Source organism: Delphinapterus leucas, chromosome X, assembly GCF_059928025.1.
Source record: "Delphinapterus leucas isolate spDelLeu-1000000601 "Yukka" chromosome X, BTC_Dleu_Yukka2, whole genome shotgun sequence".
NCBI lineage: Eukaryota > Metazoa > Chordata > Mammalia > Artiodactyla > Monodontidae > Delphinapterus > Delphinapterus leucas.
The window spans coordinates 42,991,611-43,008,222 of record NC_143150.1 but is presented as its reverse complement, the minus strand read 5'-3'; the positions used below and the strand labels follow the sequence as shown (position 1 = coordinate 43,008,222).

The 16,612-nt window shown below is 46.7% G+C and overlaps 2 protein-coding genes across 2 annotated transcripts; one reads left to right on the top strand and one right to left on the bottom strand.

Moving 5' to 3' along the window:
* Positions 1-274: 274 nt before the first annotated feature.
* Positions 275-11,085, bottom strand: SLC25A53 (solute carrier family 25 member 53). Its single transcript, XM_022563855.2, has 2 exons — positions 10,988-11,085; positions 275-3,918 (listed from the first exon to the last, which is right to left on the bottom strand). Exon 2 carries the CDS (start codon positions 3,885-3,887, stop codon positions 2,967-2,969), a length of 921 nt encoding a protein of 306 aa, XP_022419563.1. The 5' UTR covers positions 3,888-3,918; positions 10,988-11,085; the 3' UTR covers positions 275-2,966.
* Positions 10,893-14,638, top strand: ZCCHC18 (zinc finger CCHC-type containing 18). Its single transcript, XM_022563854.3, has 2 exons — positions 10,893-11,587; positions 11,790-14,638. Exon 2 carries the CDS (start codon positions 12,693-12,695, stop codon positions 13,899-13,901), a length of 1,209 nt encoding a protein of 402 aa, XP_022419562.1. The 5' UTR covers positions 10,893-11,587; positions 11,790-12,692; the 3' UTR covers positions 13,902-14,638.
* The last annotated feature ends 1,974 nt before the right edge of the window (positions 14,639-16,612 follow it).

The window sequence follows — 16,612 nt, the reverse complement described above, 5'->3', positions numbered from 1 at the left end:
AAGTTTTAAACAAACGTAGGTTTTTATTACCTCTTTATTTTATTGATCTCAAGTCCAAAGGCCATTTTTTAAATGTCAGAAAATATAATATTAACACCACAAAACTAAATATTGATATTTAAAATTACTAGAAAACCATTACACTCTTAAATTTTACTTAGAAGATTTAAATGGGGAAAGTTGATTGGTCTATATAATTTTAGGATTTTACCTAGGTTTTTATATGAATCAATCTGTAAAAATAAACTATTTCAATTATAACATGATTTAGTTGTAAATTCATGTTTATAATTGCATAGCTTCAAGTATTAACACACATAATGTAAAGTATTTAAAAAGGCAAATATAGTAAATTTAAACAATTATCACTAATGTAGCTTTAAAATATGCCATGAGTTTTCATTTTCTAATATTCTGTAATAACTGTGCCAGTGTCATAGAGATAAAGCTCTTAGTCTTTTTAAAAGAATTTGAATCTACAAATACTGAATCTAGAAATATTAAAAATTGCAACTCAGATAGTTCAGGAAAAAATACCATGTGTGTGTAGACAGAGAATGAGTTCTCAAATAATAAAGCAAATGGTTTATGGGTATTCTTTAAACTCTACTTATGCTGGCAACTTTTCTAGAAGTTCAAAATTATTTCTAAATAAGAATTTTAAATGAAGAACTGACACATGGACTGACACAGTGACATAAGTGGAAATGGACAGTGTACTTGGAAATAAATGCATCTCTTGAATAAGAAAAGTGGGCGAGTACGAGAGTTTATCCCCTTCTTTTCAGCTTAAAAACCAAAGCCATTAGCTAAGTAATGATTTTTGTAAATACTTTTTTTATTCTGAAAGCTAGCCTTTAAATAGAAATAGCTGCTCTTCTACTTTTCCTTCCCTTGTACAAACTCTGTGTTCCCCATACTTGAATCTGCAAGCAGAGTACTGTCCCACCCCATCTAAGTCTGCACAGGGATCAGACATGGGAACTCATCTGCAGCGATTCTGGACCAGCCATTTTCTGTTGACCTTGCTGGCAAATGCTTTCTGATCTCATATTGCTTATAGCTGTGTCTTTAATTTCTTTGATATTCAGTGAGGAATCCCCACAGCTAGGATCTACAGTCAGATCATTATAAATGGCAATTTTGGTTTGGTAAGGAGGTGCAAGTGGAGATCATTACATGATATCATCTATAAGGGAAAAACTGCAACATATGTCATCTTGGAAATCCTCAAAATTCCAGAGTTAAAATGAATCGGACCATTAGGCAATGTCTCTGTGAAATTTCAGATCCTACAGTGCTGTCAACAACAAACATGTCACCAATAACACAAACTCATCAAATGTCCCAGTTGAAAGTCATCTTTAATTACTGTTGTTACTATTATCAGCAGCAGCAGCATCATTATCATTAGCACAAAACTAAATCCACTAATAAAGCAAAAACCACACCCCAAAGGCAGGTCTTAATGACAGTGAATCAATAACATTATCTTCATGTACAAGGGACAGCACCCTGAGGATAAAGACCATATCACAGCTTGATAATCAATTCAATAATTCAGCCAACATTATTGAGCACCTAAGCACAATGGGAGATTTAAAAATGTGTACAAGAATCCCTGCTTTCAAGGAGTTTTACAGTCTAGTAGGAGGTATTGAAGAACATCAAGAACACAGGCCACATGAAATCAGTGACATAATGGAATCAGTGCCACATATGAATATTGGAGAGGGGCATCACACGAGACTAATGTCACATTCAGTTAGGGGCAATCACATTCAGTTAGGGATAATCAGAAAAGGCTCCTTAGAGAAGGTGGCATCTGAGCTGGGCTTTGAGAAACCGGAAGGATTTTGGCAGACTGGCATGTGGGGAATGGGTATTGCAGGTGGAGAAAATAGTGTGGGCCAAAGCATGGCCATGGGAAAGCTAGTGGCATGTTTGGGGAGGGAACAATAGTCCAGTTTGGCTAGGATATAGGATCTATGTAAGTGGGAATGGTGTGATAAAATGCTACAAGTTTTATGAGGACCATATTTTGAATGGCTCTGAATGACAGGCTATAATTTCAGATCTTTAACTTATGTCACAGTAACTATATTTATCCACAGCAATAAAATATGCAATTATTTATGAAGAGATATAGTCATTCCAGTTCCAGATTTCTTAGGGAACCTCAAGTGGTTTCTAGGCAATGTTATTGCCTTGCTATCAAAACTGTCCCAGCATTTAACACCAATCAACCTATAGTAGAATTTTCTATTCTGCATGCAACTAAACCTATTCCCTCAAAGTCTATTCTTCCCATCCATCCAGGGACCACACTTCTTCCCACTCCCATCAGTTCTTGTGGCACATGATCAGTTGAGGCAAGTGTAACTCAGGATTTCCAGCCATAACTGCTACCCTGAAACTAGTACCCATAGCCTTGAGAAGTGAGAGTGGTGGTGGTGGCAGGAGTACTGAACAATGTCATGAAAATGTAGCCATCTGAGAAAGTCTATGGAATCCCCATCCTAAGAGTCAAGCTTTGTTCTCTGAAATTGGAATTCCTGATCCTCCACTCAGTTTGGTCCAGAGGACAACTGGAGGGGTCCCAGAACTCACAGTGCCTAATTAAGGTCACCTTTTAGAGTTTCCTCTTATTCATATCTTTTAGAGTCAGTGAATTCCTTAAAGGAATGACATTTCATGTGGTTTACCAGTTACTTAAAGGCTTCCTGGGTCTGAGCCTGTTGAAGCTGTGGATAGACCGGGGTGAATTTCTTTTGCTAACCAAGGAACACTGTTGGCTTTGTCTTTGCCCAATAGGCTGGTAGTTGGGAACTTCTCGAGTGCAATGACAGTTGAAAGATGCTAAAGAATAGTTGTATTAGGTGACCAAGCTAAAGAAGTAAGCTATTTAAACCAACCCAGGAAAGCTTAGAATAACAAGTTGCCATGGCCACACTGCCTGCAGCTAGTCAGTCTTTCAGCTCTTTCCTGGAACGATACCTCCTCTGGAGGAAGTCATGGATAGCAGTAGTGATGCCCCATGTCACGCTGGACCTTAGGATGACCAGGGAACCTCCACGGTAGATCAGGAACACCTTTCGGCCCCGAGTGTCCCACACGTCCTGGGCAGAGGCCCACAGGCTTGGCATGCTCTGCCAGCCAATATGGGACTGCATATTGGCAACTAGCACAATCAGAGGATACAGAACTAGGCAGGTGATTGTTCCATTGACACTCCCAGACACCAAGGCAGGAACCCAATGGGGCAGGCCTTGCTCTGCCAAGCTATCCTGAATGGGATCCTTGAAGGAGAAATACAGAGCACTCCCCAGGCTGTTCCTGAGAAGGACAGGCCAGAAACCGCGATAGTAACCCAGCGACAGCCGCCCCCAAAGCCCATAAGAGTGGAATTCCTTGAGAATGCTGAAGGTGCTGGGAAAGCGAGCTTGCTTGCGACCATCCTGGAGCACATTTTGCACCCTTTCAAAGGGGCTGAGTGCCACAGCCTCCACTACACCAGACATGAGCCCTGCAGCCCAGCGGTGTCCCAGGGAGTGTGGCCCAACAGGGGAGAGACAATACAGCAGGCTATCATAAGTCCCAAACAGCAGAGTCCCTTGCAACGTCTTGGAGAGAAGAGGCGGGTAGATTCCCCGGTAGAAATATTGAGGGCCTTCATGCCAAAGCTGCCGCACAGCCTCTGACACCGCCACAGCATGGATCTGTTGCCGGAACACAACCTTATAGATAGGAAAGGTCAGAAAAGTAGACATAAAGTTGGAAACGGCCCCAAGGGCGTAGGCCTGGGAGTGCCAGCTTCTCTTTCCCGGAGACTCTGTTCGTGTCCAGTGCTGAAGCTCCTTCCCAGGAGAGTGGTTCTGTTCCCCCATGCTGAAGATAACTGGGTGCAGAGGGAAGAGACTGGCAAGAGTGGAAAAAAAAGAGGTTAGACTGACCAATGAAATCTGTTAGTGAGCATTTTCATTGCTTAGTTAGAAACAGAGTTCCAAGAAACTCAGCTCTAAGGGAACAAGCAACTTGGGGGGCCAGTTTCTGAGAAACAAGGGCACTCTTAAGAAAGAATTCATCCACTTTAAATTAAAACAAAGGCAGTGAGTTTTGCTGAACAGAGACACCTCTACAGTGTTTTTCTGATCCAGCAAATACTCTCATATTCAAAGAAGGTTGAAGAAAATAAAATTGGGAAAGGAGGGCTCTGAAACCTTACTGCATTCACCACATGAAATCTTGCATTTGATAAACTGTTAAAATAATAAGTTGCTATTCTCTTTCCAAAAAGTGGCACTATCTTGTAGAGACAGAAAGGCATTCAAAAGTTGTAGTCCAGTACTTTCTCTAAAAGTTGGTAGTAAATTTAGGGAGCGGGGAATCTCCTTGCCTCTCTCTCTGCAGATTCCTGACAATGTGGTAGCTGTTTCATGGCAACACCCCGCCCCCTCTCCCAGTTGAGGAACAGAAAGATTAGCTGTTCCTGGAAGTTTAGCATGAAAAGGCTCTGTACCTGACAGTTTCCAAGCTTAACCTTGTAGACCTGTAGCTATATAACAGTGCAGGGGTTCTCAGCGTACATGCTACTGACATTTGGGGCGAGATAATTCTTTGTCGTAGGTGCCTGCCCTGTGCATCGTGCAATGTTTATCAGCATCCTGGTCTCTACTCACTGGATGCCAGTAGCAAAAGTTGTGACCTGCCCAGCTCTGACAGACAAAAATATCTAAAAACATTGCCATATGTCCCCGGTGGGTAGGGAGGAGGTAAAATTGCCCCTGGTTCAGAACCACTATACTAGATCGAAGAGGCCATTCAAGGATTCCAAAATACTGCTCCTACCCTAGAATGGTCTGGGAGCAGATGGAGTTGTATGAAAGGTAACTGGGGAGCCAGGGTCCATGAAGGAAATTTGGGATCAAGAAGAAATGAATGTTCAGTGCAGATCTGAAAACCTGAGAGAGTTTGTCAGGAAGGAACTAGGGGTGAGAGGACAGGGTGTGATGTACGGGGGATGGTGTGTGGAGGAGAGGAACAGGAAGCTGTGTGGGTAGGGGAGGCGGGGAGAGGGGGACAGGGCATGATGGTCAGGCAGGGGACTCACATCTAGATCGACAGGAAGCCTGGTAGGAACTGCAGACCCAGAAGTTTCACACAGAACCCTGGGCTGTGTGGTCCCAAGAGGAGAGGGGTGTTGAGGCTCTAATTACGCTAGCCTGTTCAATAGAAACAAAGGGGGGGTCCCCAAGGCTGAGGCACTGAGGGAGGGCTAGGAGCCAGGCACTGCAAGAAGCCCACTGCAGGCTTCCCTGGGCTGCCGCACTCAGAACCTGCCTTGAAGCGCTTCTCCTTCCAGAATCGCCCCCCTTAAGCTCCTCCCTGGTTCTTCCTCCTGCTCTGTCCATGACTCCACAACTGACCTTACAATCCACCTCAGCCACAGTCTCTCTAGGTGGAGGGGGTGGAGCACAGTCTCCTGTGCTCTGCCTCCACCCCTCCCCCACCCCCAGCAGTCCAGGTGTGCCTTAAGCCTCAGCTCCTTAACCCTCATGGCCAGAAGGAGGCTGGGAGAGTTCCTCTGCCTTGGACCCTTTAGCTGAGAACTGGCCAGGAGCAAAGGCTCAAGAGGCCCACTCCTTGCATCCCTCTGGGGCACTTCTGGGCCCCTGGCAGCCACCTCCATCTCTCTGGAGCCAAAGGGGACCCCTCCCGCACGCCTGGGCAGGAGGTAGCTCCAGTCAGGCCCTCACAGCCACAGGGGCGCCTGATATTACCCAGCATTCCTACCAAGGATTTCTTCCCCAAGTTTTACCTGCACCTACGTAAGGTCAGGTGGTGAGGGAAACGTTTGTCCCCTCTTCTATCTCAGAGTGCAGTAATGTTCCACTTCCTCCCCACATTTTCCTGAGTAACCTGTAAACATGTGTTGATTGACTGTATAGGGAGAGCTGACTTAGCAGAAAGAAAACTGGGCTAGAATTTGGCAGACCAGAATTCTCAGTGCCAGTTCTCTTATCAACTTCTTGTGTGACCTTTAGAAATATATTGACATCTTGGAGTGTAATGCATCTCAGTTGTAAAATCAGCAGACAGGGAGGAATGCTCTCTAGGCATCCTCATACTGTGCATGTGGCAGGCGGCTGATGTGGGGGAATTCAGGCCAGTATTTGATAGAGGAATTGTGCTTTTTCCATCACTGGTTCCTTCTGCCATTTTTGCCAGTCATTTTCAGGGATTAAAGCTGAACAATAATTTAGAAACAATTTACCTTAAATATCTGTCATCATTTTATAAATCTAATTCTTCCTGTTTTATGGGGGAGGGGGAGTCTACTTTACTCCCATGTGTTTTTCCATTAAAATGCCAGCCTTTGGGGGCAGACAGACCTGAGCCTGAATTCTCCCTCCACCACTTGCTTATTTGTGTGACCTTAGGCAAGACACTTCCTCAGTCTCAGTTTCTTCAGGTACAAACTAAGGCCAATAGACCTCCCTCAAAAGGTTGTTGCAAAGATCAACAAAATAAAATGAGATAAAGTGGTTGACCATCCATGGCATGGTGGCCTCAGTAAACAACATTTTTTTACAAAAGATGCTTCCCGACCTCATCGTCTGTGAGGATGCTGCAGACACTCCTGCAGGATACTCAGAACAAGATGAAGTGGTATCTTGTGTTCACATGAGAGGCAAGGAAGACCTTTCTTCTGTGAATGCAAAGGTGTTATATAAACAATCCAGGACAGCCTGGCCCCTTAAACAAGAATTTCTAAATAGAGGCCACAGAATGAGTCTGGAGTCAGCCTACAACAGTTACCCCCTGGACCCCATAATGTGTCTCCTATGTTTACAGCCTAGTAAAGTGAGCCAAGGGGATTCTAGACTCCCCTGGCCAGTCTAGCCCAGATGCACAGCTTGCATGACTGCGCCAAGATCCAGCCCTACATTTCTCTGTTCATTCCGGCATCCTTCAGCCATTCCTTTGGCCAGCTCAAACACATATTGATCATCTACGAAATCACTATAAGTAAGTCACTGTGGAGCCAGAGGTGAACAGGACTTGGTACCTGCCCTCGAGGGCTTGGGAATCTAGTGGGGGAGACAGGTCAACCATGAGCTAAACTATACTGGGAGGTAAAATAAAGCATACACTAATCAAGGTCAGAGCAAAACATAAGAGCAATTTATTTCACCTAGGATAGGGAGCAGCCAAAAATTTCTCTGAGGAGGGGCAGCTGACTTGATCCTTAACCAGTGAGCAGGCACTCGTTAGGTGGAGGAGTGACAGGAGGAGTTCTAGGCTGAGGAAGAGGCCTAAGGCACAGATGCCTAAAACATGAGTGGTACCTGGCTCTGGTTACAGGCTGTGGGAAGAAGAGAGATCTGTGGGTGACAGAGACAAGGTGATGTAAAATGAGCGCCTTGTTTTCCCCACTGCAGTGCATTATAGCATAAAGATACAGCCTCTGGAGTCAGACAGCCCTGGGTTTGAATTTCACTGTGCCGCTTCCTAGCTTTATGACCCTTGCCAAATCTCTTCCACTCTCTGAGCCTCAGTATCCTTATCTGTAAAATGATTGTCATGAAGGTTTCATGTTATGAAGTATATAAAATGCTTAGTGCATTACCCGGTATACAAGTTGGTCCATAAATTATATTAGTAGCTTGATTTTAAAAAAATGAGATCCCAGGGCTTCCCTGGTGGCACAGTGGTTGAGAGTCCGCCTGCCAATGCAGGGGACAAGGGTTCGTGCCCCAGTCCGGGAAGATCCCACATGCCACGGAGCGGCTGGGCCCGTGAGCCATGGCCACTGAGCCTGCGCATCCGGAGCCTCCGCAACGGGAGAGGCCACAACGGTGAGAGGCCTGCGTACCGCAAAAAAAAAAAAAAAAATGAGATCCCAGTAATATAAGTAAGATTACAACAACATTGTTGTAAAGGCTGAAATCAGTCTAATGCACTGGGTCATCTGCAGAGTACATTTTGAATTGTTTGTTTGAAATGAACCTATCTGTGAAACTGAAACAGAATCACGGACATAGAGAACAGATTGGTGGTTGTCAAGGGGGTGGGGATTGGGAGAGGGATGGCGTGGGAGGTTGGGGTGAGCAGATGTGAGCTTTTATATATAGAATGGATACACAACAAGGTGCTACTGTACAGCACAGGGAACTATATTCAATATCCTATGATAAACCATCATGGAAAAGAATATATTAAAAAGAATGCATATATATGTATAACTGAATTACTTTGCTGTACAGCAGAAATTAACACAACATGGTAAATCAACTATACTTCAATTAAAAAATATTGATAAAAAATAAAATGAAGGAAGATTTTTTTTTTCATTTCTTGTTTGTAAGACAACAGAGAAGAGTCCTTTATGGGCTTTGCAAAATGGGATAACAATGCCTGTCTCAACAGCGTTGCTGAGAAACTTAAATAAGATAACAGATGGAAAGTTCCTGGCACAGAGGAGCCAGGCAGCCAAGGGCAGCTATTGTTGCTTCAACTAATAGCTTTACCTCTCTAACCTTCAGGCTTTTTAGGTTTCTTTGTTGAAATTGGAAAATGTGGTCTCATTAGAGCCATGAATTGGAACACACTCCCACACACGAGGCCAGAGATCAGGGATGCCCTATATCTAATAGGAGCTAGCTTAGCAAATCCTCCTCCCAGTCTTGCAGGAAGAGACCCTCACTTTGTTCTAATGGCCCAATCCAGGCACCTGTACACAATCTGTTTCCTTCCACTATTTTTTGTCGGAGCTATAAGATCTATTCTTTGTCCTATTTGATCCCACACCCACCAGGTCCAACTGCAGATCACCTACTTTGGCGATGAAGCCAATTAAAACACAGAACAAGAATCTGCAAGAGACCCAGGGTCAGATGTCATGATATTGGGGAGCAGAAGCAAGAGTCTGAAGGAAACCCTAGAGCTGCTGCTAGCATCACCCCTGATTGTGTGAAGCGAGTCTTCTCTTTACTTCCTACACCCTCCACCCTCTAACTCCCCACACTCTTCCATCCACGAACAAGCCCACAGTCCTCAGATGGAAGGTGCTTCATCTCCAAATGTTCACTGTTTACTCCAAGGAACTCTAGGTATTGAGGTAGTCAATAAGAAAGCAGAAAGGAGAAGGTGAAGTATGCAGGTTGAAGACAACCCAACAGCAGTCGAAGGGTATCAGATTGTTCACTTGCTTCAATGCATCAGGAGTCAAGAACAAGCCCTGAAAGGGGCCTCCTAACCACAATCTACCTAAGGGAAGTAAGACCTGCTCTTCAAGAACCAGAAATCATGGAAAATGGTACAGATTTCTCTGCCATTGATTTCACAGCCCATTCACTCTGGACAGCCCTGCATGCCGTTTCCATGGAGTTGCTCCTTCTCTGGGGCCAGTGATGCCAAATCCAGCAAAGGAGAGGTCCCCTCAAGAGCTCACAGAAGGGCAACCTAGCAACGTGTCCTCAAGCCAAGAAATGAAAGAGCTATTATCAGCGGCAGAGAGCTGTAGTTCGGGGGTTAGGTCAAATTGTGTTTCATTTCTCACACTTCTTCCTCAAGTACAAGTTGAGAGAGAAAATGTTAGGAAGAAAGATTGTAGGGGAGTGGTCCTTAACCATTTCTGGGCCACAGACTCATTTGAAAATCTACAAAGCTAAGACTCAGAAGAATATACAGAGTCCAACTTCTACTCTTTGCAAACAATTTCAGGAAGGACCCTAGATAGGAAACTCTGCTCTGGAGTTACATTTCACGACAGATATGGTATAGACAGATACATTGGCCACAGCCCCATTTACTTATTACCACCAGCATAACGTGGTGTCTCCAGCAGTTGTTCACAAACCTCTCTACACCTCAGAATTAACTACAGCACTGGTTAAAAATATAAATCATCCTCCCCAGCCCTAGTCCTAGTAAATCCGAATCCCCCAGAGGTAGAGTTTAGGAATCTACATTTCTAACAAGCTTTTCAAAATGATTCTGAGGCAGCCAGCCTTGTACCCATACTTTGGTTAACAGCATGGATTCTGGTGTCAGGGAGATGGGATACAAGTTTTGGCTTCACCTTGTAATTTCAGGCAAGTCATTTCACCTCTCTGAGTCTTATCTCCTTTGGGGGTCATAAGATGTAAAAATAACTTTTTACTTAAAGAAAAAGCAGGCAGCTTGTTGTAGTGTAAAAATGAGAAAGAAAAGTGCCTCAGTTTCCTCTTCTGTACAATAGGTACCATAAAGGTTCCCTACCTCTTCCCCACTGCCCTCTTCCCACTGCCTCCCCAAGCCCTCTCTCAGCACTACCAGCACACCAAGACTGCTGTTGAGCTGGTTTAAGACCACCCGCTTAAAAAATGCCCCCCAGGCAGCTCAGCGGGGCAAATCGTTGGCATATGGAGAACAGACTTGGGTGTAAAACCGGATGCTGATACTTATTTGCTGTATGATGTCGGGCAAGACGCCTAACCTTTCTATGACTGTTTCCTCATCTGCAAAATGGAGATGATAGTCCTTGCTCACCAGTTCTATATAGTAGTTCCAAGTGGGCCTTCCCATCTCCACTTTGGCTTTGGCTTTTCTCAACTAACCCTCAATCTGAGAGTAGAGAGGAGTGTTTACAAGGGGCAGCCTTTGAAATCAGTCAAGTCGACTTGGGTGTGAGCTCGTAGCTCTGCATTTCCTAACCATAGTGACTGGATGCTTAAGTCCCCTCTCTGTTAAATGGGCATACTGCTACTCCTTCACAAGGCTGCTGAGACGAATAAATGAGATGTCCGTGCAAGCGCGTTTGCACGCAGAAAGCGCTCAGTAAATGATTTTCATCCCATCCCCCTATACAAAGGTGAGGAACTCTTATTGTTCACTTGATTTCTGTCCCACCTCGTGTTGAAGGCATCCGGTCTCAAAGCGCGGAGGACCACAGAGGTGTAAGGGGAGAAGGAGAAAGGAAGCGAGGGGGAAGCAGCAAACTCACGGGTAAAATGCAAATCGGCCCAGTCCGAGAGTCCGAGCTGGACTTGACACCACACCGGCTCCCGCGCCTGTGTGCCGCAGCCCCAGCCGGCCGTCTCCCCCCTTTTGCTAGCAATGGCCTCGGGCAGGAGGCTGCGCGGGGAGGCCGCCCCCTCGCCCCGTTGATTGGCCGCGCCGCCCGACTCATCTTGCTCTTTTGTCTCAATGGGCAGAGGCTAAAAGAAGCGGCGGCTGCTGGGAGGGCTCAGCGGGTGGGCGGGGGCGGCCGCTGCTGCCTTGGGAACCGCGCTGCCTCGACTCGGCTACCCTTAGCTGGGCGAAGCGGCTCCGTCTGGCGGCTCCGGGTCGCTTAGCTGCTTAGGAGGCGTCATCTTTTCCCCTGCAGGGCCACGGTGACCGGCAGGCGGCATCCACAGCTGTCCACGCCGGAGCATGGGCTGTCCACCAGCCCAACACAGGTAAAGAAAAGGGGCGCGATTGCCAGGCCCGGAGAGAGGAGGGTAAAGCCCCATCAGGACTGGGCGGCTCCCCGTTTGCGGAATCGGGGACTGCGAGGCAGGGGAAGGAGCACTGCCGCGGCCCCGCTGCGCTGAGGAAGGAGGTGGGTTCCACTGGATGCTGCCGAATGGGTAGGATTTGCCAGGATTGGCGGGAGGGCGTTTTCAGGGGGTAGTAATGGGGCGGGAAGGGTGGGGGGAATCGCAAGCTGTCTGCCTTGAACCCTCTTTGCATCTCCTGGTCCCTTCCTGGTGAGGGATATGTGGGTGTGCGTGTCCAACTCCCATTCCCTTTCTCCGTGGCAGGCCATCAAAGCCGAATCCGAACTTGAATTCTGTGCGGCTGATTGCGGAGCTGGTAGGCCAACGATTTCCCGGAGTGGGGTGTGGGGAAGTCGCTTTGGCTTGTATTCACAAGGTGGGAGAGGGAATTTTCCGTCTGGCTACAGCGGAGGAGGGGTCGAGGGAGCGGGATGAGGGGTGAGACTGCTTCTTCCCTTCCCTGCCCTGCCCTCCGTGATGGTCCTGAGGACTGGGATCTGCAACCTCATATGGACAGAGGTAGACCTACCTCGGAATCGAGCTTTCTCACGGAGGCACCTGTTGCAGAGACTGAACGTGAAATAAAGGCGCGCACTTGTTTCTGAGCTCATATAAGAATCTTGAGAAATAACAGGGCAAACTTTGAGAAGGGGATGTGGTTGAGACGTGAGACCATGAATTTAATGGAGATCTTACTTGCTACCACAAATCTGTGAGACTTAGACCATTGCACTCTATTTTGAGAGCCCAATATCGGCTCCACACACTGACTATTTCACCTAGAATTCTAAGCAACAGTGGCTCTCCCACCTGGAGGTCTGGCAGGAGGGGATGGTTGTAGCTCTGAAAAGCACCCTGCTAGCACGGGGACACCCATTAGCTCCTGAAGGTTGTAATTGCCAGTTTCCTGCAGGATATTTTCCAGGCAGTGGACAAATGGAACATGTACCTCAGGGCGTTCAGGAAGGTAAAGAAAGCGACCGCAGACTGCTTTCCTGCAGTCTACTGCCTTACTGACCTTTCCCACCCCCTTTTCTTTACAGTTCCTACTGAGATAGAAGGAAGGCAGAGCCCAGAAACTTTGCTTTGGGGATTTCTCCTGCAGATTAGGCTATTCTAAAAAGCCTGAGCATTTTGTTATATTCAGATAGATGATCATCGTCCATCATGGCTAGCATCATTGCACGTGTGGGTAATAGCCGGCGGCAGAACACACCCTTGCCACCTTGGGCCCATTCCATATTGAAGTCCCTAGGGAGGAGTCTTGGTCCTTTAAGGGTCAATATGGCAGAAAGAAACATGAAGTTGTTCTCGGGGAGGGTGGTGCCAGCCCAAGGGGAAGAAACCTTTGAAAACTGGCTGATCCAAGTCAATGGGGCCCTGCCGGATTGGAATATGTCTGAGGAGGAAAAACTCAAGCGCTTGATGAAAACCCTTAGGGGCCCCGCGCGGGAGGTCATGCGTTTGCTGCAGGTGGCCAACCCCAACCTAAGTGTGGCAGATTTCTTGCGCACCATGAAATTGGTGTTTGGGGATTCTGAAAGCAGTGTCACTGCCCATGGTAAATTTTTTAACACTTTGCAGGCACAAGGGGAGAAAACCTCCCTTTATGTGATCCGTTTAGAGATGCAGCTCCAGAATGCTATTCAGGCAGGGATCATAGCTGAGAAAGATACAAACCAGACTCGCCTGCATCAGCTCCTTTTAGGGGCTGAGTTGAATGGGGACCTGCGCTTCAGGCTGAAGCATCTTCTCAGGATGTATGCAAATGATCTGGAGTGGCTTCCCAATTTCCTGGAGTTAATCAAGATGATAAGGGAGGAAGAGGATTGGGATGACACTTTTATGAAACGGAAGCGGCCCAAAAGATCTGAGCTAATCATGGAGAGGGCAGCAAGCCCTGTGGCATTTCAGGGCCCCCAGCCAATAGCCATCAGCACTGCTGATTGTGACGTGATAGAGGTAGATGATACCCTCAATGACTCAGATGAGTATGTGATCCTGGTGGAGTCTCAGAACCCTCCACTTACATCCATAGGTGCCCCTCCCCTCAGAGTCAGGGCCAGACTTCAGGCTCAAATACTGGTCATCAATTCCCTAAACAGTTCTCAGGCTCAGTCTCCTTCTACCAGTGGTGGTTCTGCATATAAGAATGATGGTCCTGGAGATATACGTAGAGGCAGGAAGAGAAAATATACAGTCCGCTGTTCATACTGTGGTGAGGAGGGCCACTCAAAGGAAACCTGTGACAATGAGAGCAACAAGGCCCAGGTGTTTGAGAATGTGATCATCACCCTGCAGGATCTGACACATACAGAGGAGAAGAAGTCGAAAGAGGTCCCTGGGGAACACAGTGACCTCTCTGAGCCACAATAAGGAGCTAGACCCTGCCCTAAGTGAACCCTTAACTGTATTCAGAGACTGGTGATGGGGAAAACAGGGGAGGGGGTGGGGGAGGATTCTAGGTGCATGAATTAATCCACAAAGTGACTTTCATTGGGGAAGAAGAGGTTGTGAATACCAGCAAAATGGAGAGGACAGCCTGACCTCTGTCCCTGCTCCCCCCTCCATCTGCCTAAGGATCTATTCTGTGTGTGTGTCTATTTCCTTGATGACTTTATTCTTTTTGTGAAAGGAGTATAAGTCATTGTTAAACCTTCAAAAAATGAATGAAAATACAAAACTAAAGTAAAAATTACCTGAAACTCTCCATCCTTGTATAACCATTGTCAGTCCTTGGATAAATGTCCTTCTCGATATTTCCCTATTCCTGTGTACCAAGATAGATAATAGATAAAAGTGATCAAATGTAAGTGCTTTTCTATTCTATGTATTTTTTCACCAAGCAATGTATGTTGTGGATTTTTATGTCAATTAATATATATAATCATCAAGTTTACTGTCTCCGTGTGTGATATTACTTTTAGGAACATAGAAGGAAAATAATAAGAAAACTACATATAGAAACTATAAATGGGGGAAGCTCATACTGTGAAGTGGTGGTTTATCAACCTCATTTTAAGATGAGGAAAAGAGAAGCTGAAAGGAGCTATCTCCCAAAGACTCCCTTATCACAACTGACCTTTCTCCTATATCACAGAGTCAAATTTGCACCTACTAGTTAATAATGCCCCAATGCTTTCTTAGCTAATGCATCTTGAGAAATCTGATGACAGGACAAGGGTGGGAGCAAAAATGAGAAATGGGTATTTCAGGGGCTCCATTCCTGTTCACTTTGGAAAGGGGTGGCTCTCCCTTCCCTGTGCAGATTCCCTAGATTGCTGCTACTACTGCTTCTGGACACCACCTGGTGGCAACAACAAGACTGTCCTTTGGGTTGACACTACCCTCTGGCTCCTCTCCAATTACATAGAAAGCAGCTACTTATGAGAGTTCAGTACCAGGAGGCTTGGCATGGCCCAAGCCTTACCCTAGCTACATGCTAGGGGACACCAGAAGCCCAAGGACTCCCAGCTAACCTCCCTCTGACCTAAGAAATGGGAATCACCAGGGAAAGATGAAAAGCAATCTGGATGCCAGGGCATGTGAAAACAGGGGAATTAGAAAGCCAGAAAGCCCACATAGCCTTTCAGAACTGAGGGCATTAATAGGGGAGACACCTTCCTGGACACCTGATCCTGCCCCATCTCATGGCTTCAGATTGGAGATGATTTTTAAAAATGACTGAAATGACCTCAGTCCTTGAGGGTCCCATGTTCTTTGTAGATATATCATTAGTTCCTATCCTTGTGAACAGGACAAGGTTGGTAGGGGGGTGATTTCATTTAAGTCAGGGTGTGGAGTGAAATGAATGCAGACCTGAGGGAGTTTGTCAGGAAGGAACTAGGGGTGAGAGGACAGGGTGTGCTGTGCGGGGGATGGTGTGTGGAGGAGAGGAACAGGAAGCTGTGTGGGTAGGGGAGGCGGGAAGAGGGGGACAGGGCATGATGGTCGGGCAGGAGACTCACATCTAGATCGACAGGAAGCCTGGTAGGAACTGCAGACCCAGAAGTTTCACACAGAACCCTGGGCTGTGTGGTCCCAAAAGGAGAGGGGTGTTGAGGCTCTAATTACGCTAGCCTGTTCAATAGAAACAAAGGGGGGGTCCCCCAGGCTGAGGCACTGAGGGAGGGCTAGGAGCCAGGCACTGCAAGAAGCCCACTGCAGGCTTCCCTGGGCTGCCGCACTCAGAACCTGCCTTGAAGCGCTTCTCCTTCCAGAATCGCCCCCCTTAAGCTCCTCCCTGGTTCTTCCTCCTGCTCTGTCCATGACTCCACAACTGACCTTACAATCCACCTCAGCCACAGTCTCTCTAGGTGGAGGGGGTGGAGCACAGTCTCCTGTGCTCTGCCTCCACCCCTCCCCCACCCCCAGCAGTCCAGGTGTGCCTTAAGCCTCAGCTCCTTAACCCTCATGGCCAGAAGGAGGCTGGGAGAGTTCCTCTGCCTTGGACCCTTTAGCTGAGAACTGGCCAGGAGCAAAGGCTCAAGAGGCCCACTCCTTGCATCCCTCTGGGGCACTTCTGGGCCCCTGGCAGCCACCTCCATCTCTCTGGAGCCAAAGGGGACCCCTCCCGCACGCCTGGGCAGGAGGTAGCTCCAGTCAGGCCCCCAAAGCCACAGGGGCGCCCAACATTCTCTGACTCTTGCAGGTTTGTAGCCTCCTTTGTATCCTTCTCTAAATCTACCCTTGGAGGGAATCTGCCCACTCATTTATCCTAGATTAAAGTATTACTCTTTCTGCTCACCTTTTCTCAATTTTACCCTATAAACACTTGTTGAATGATTTACCCAAATAAAGTTTATGCTGTCATAATTTCTTTCTGGGACCAGGTAGAGTAAAAAGAAAAATAAATAAATGCTACGCCTACCAGGGCCTTCCTTTTCACTGGAGTTAGCTCGGGGGTTCAGTATAGACCACTGCTTTGAAATCCTCTAATTCATTCCTTTTTCTTCCCGCCCCCAGTCCTTCTCTATGTCATATAAACTTGAAGTTGTCTAAATTTTTATTTCACCAAAATGATGCATACCCGATATTTTATTTCACTTTGTGTGACATTGGCTTTTCCTTATTTGGGAAGTATGTAT

What these genes read in the sequence shown, in the direction of transcription:
- SLC25A53 (XM_022563855.2), bottom strand. Translation starts at nt 3,887, where the DNA reads ATGGGGGAACAGAACCACTCTCCTGGGAAGGAGCTTCAGCACTGGACA.
- ZCCHC18 (XM_022563854.3), top strand. Translation starts at nt 12,693, where the DNA reads ATGGCTAGCATCATTGCACGTGTGGGTAATAGCCGGCGGCAGAACACA.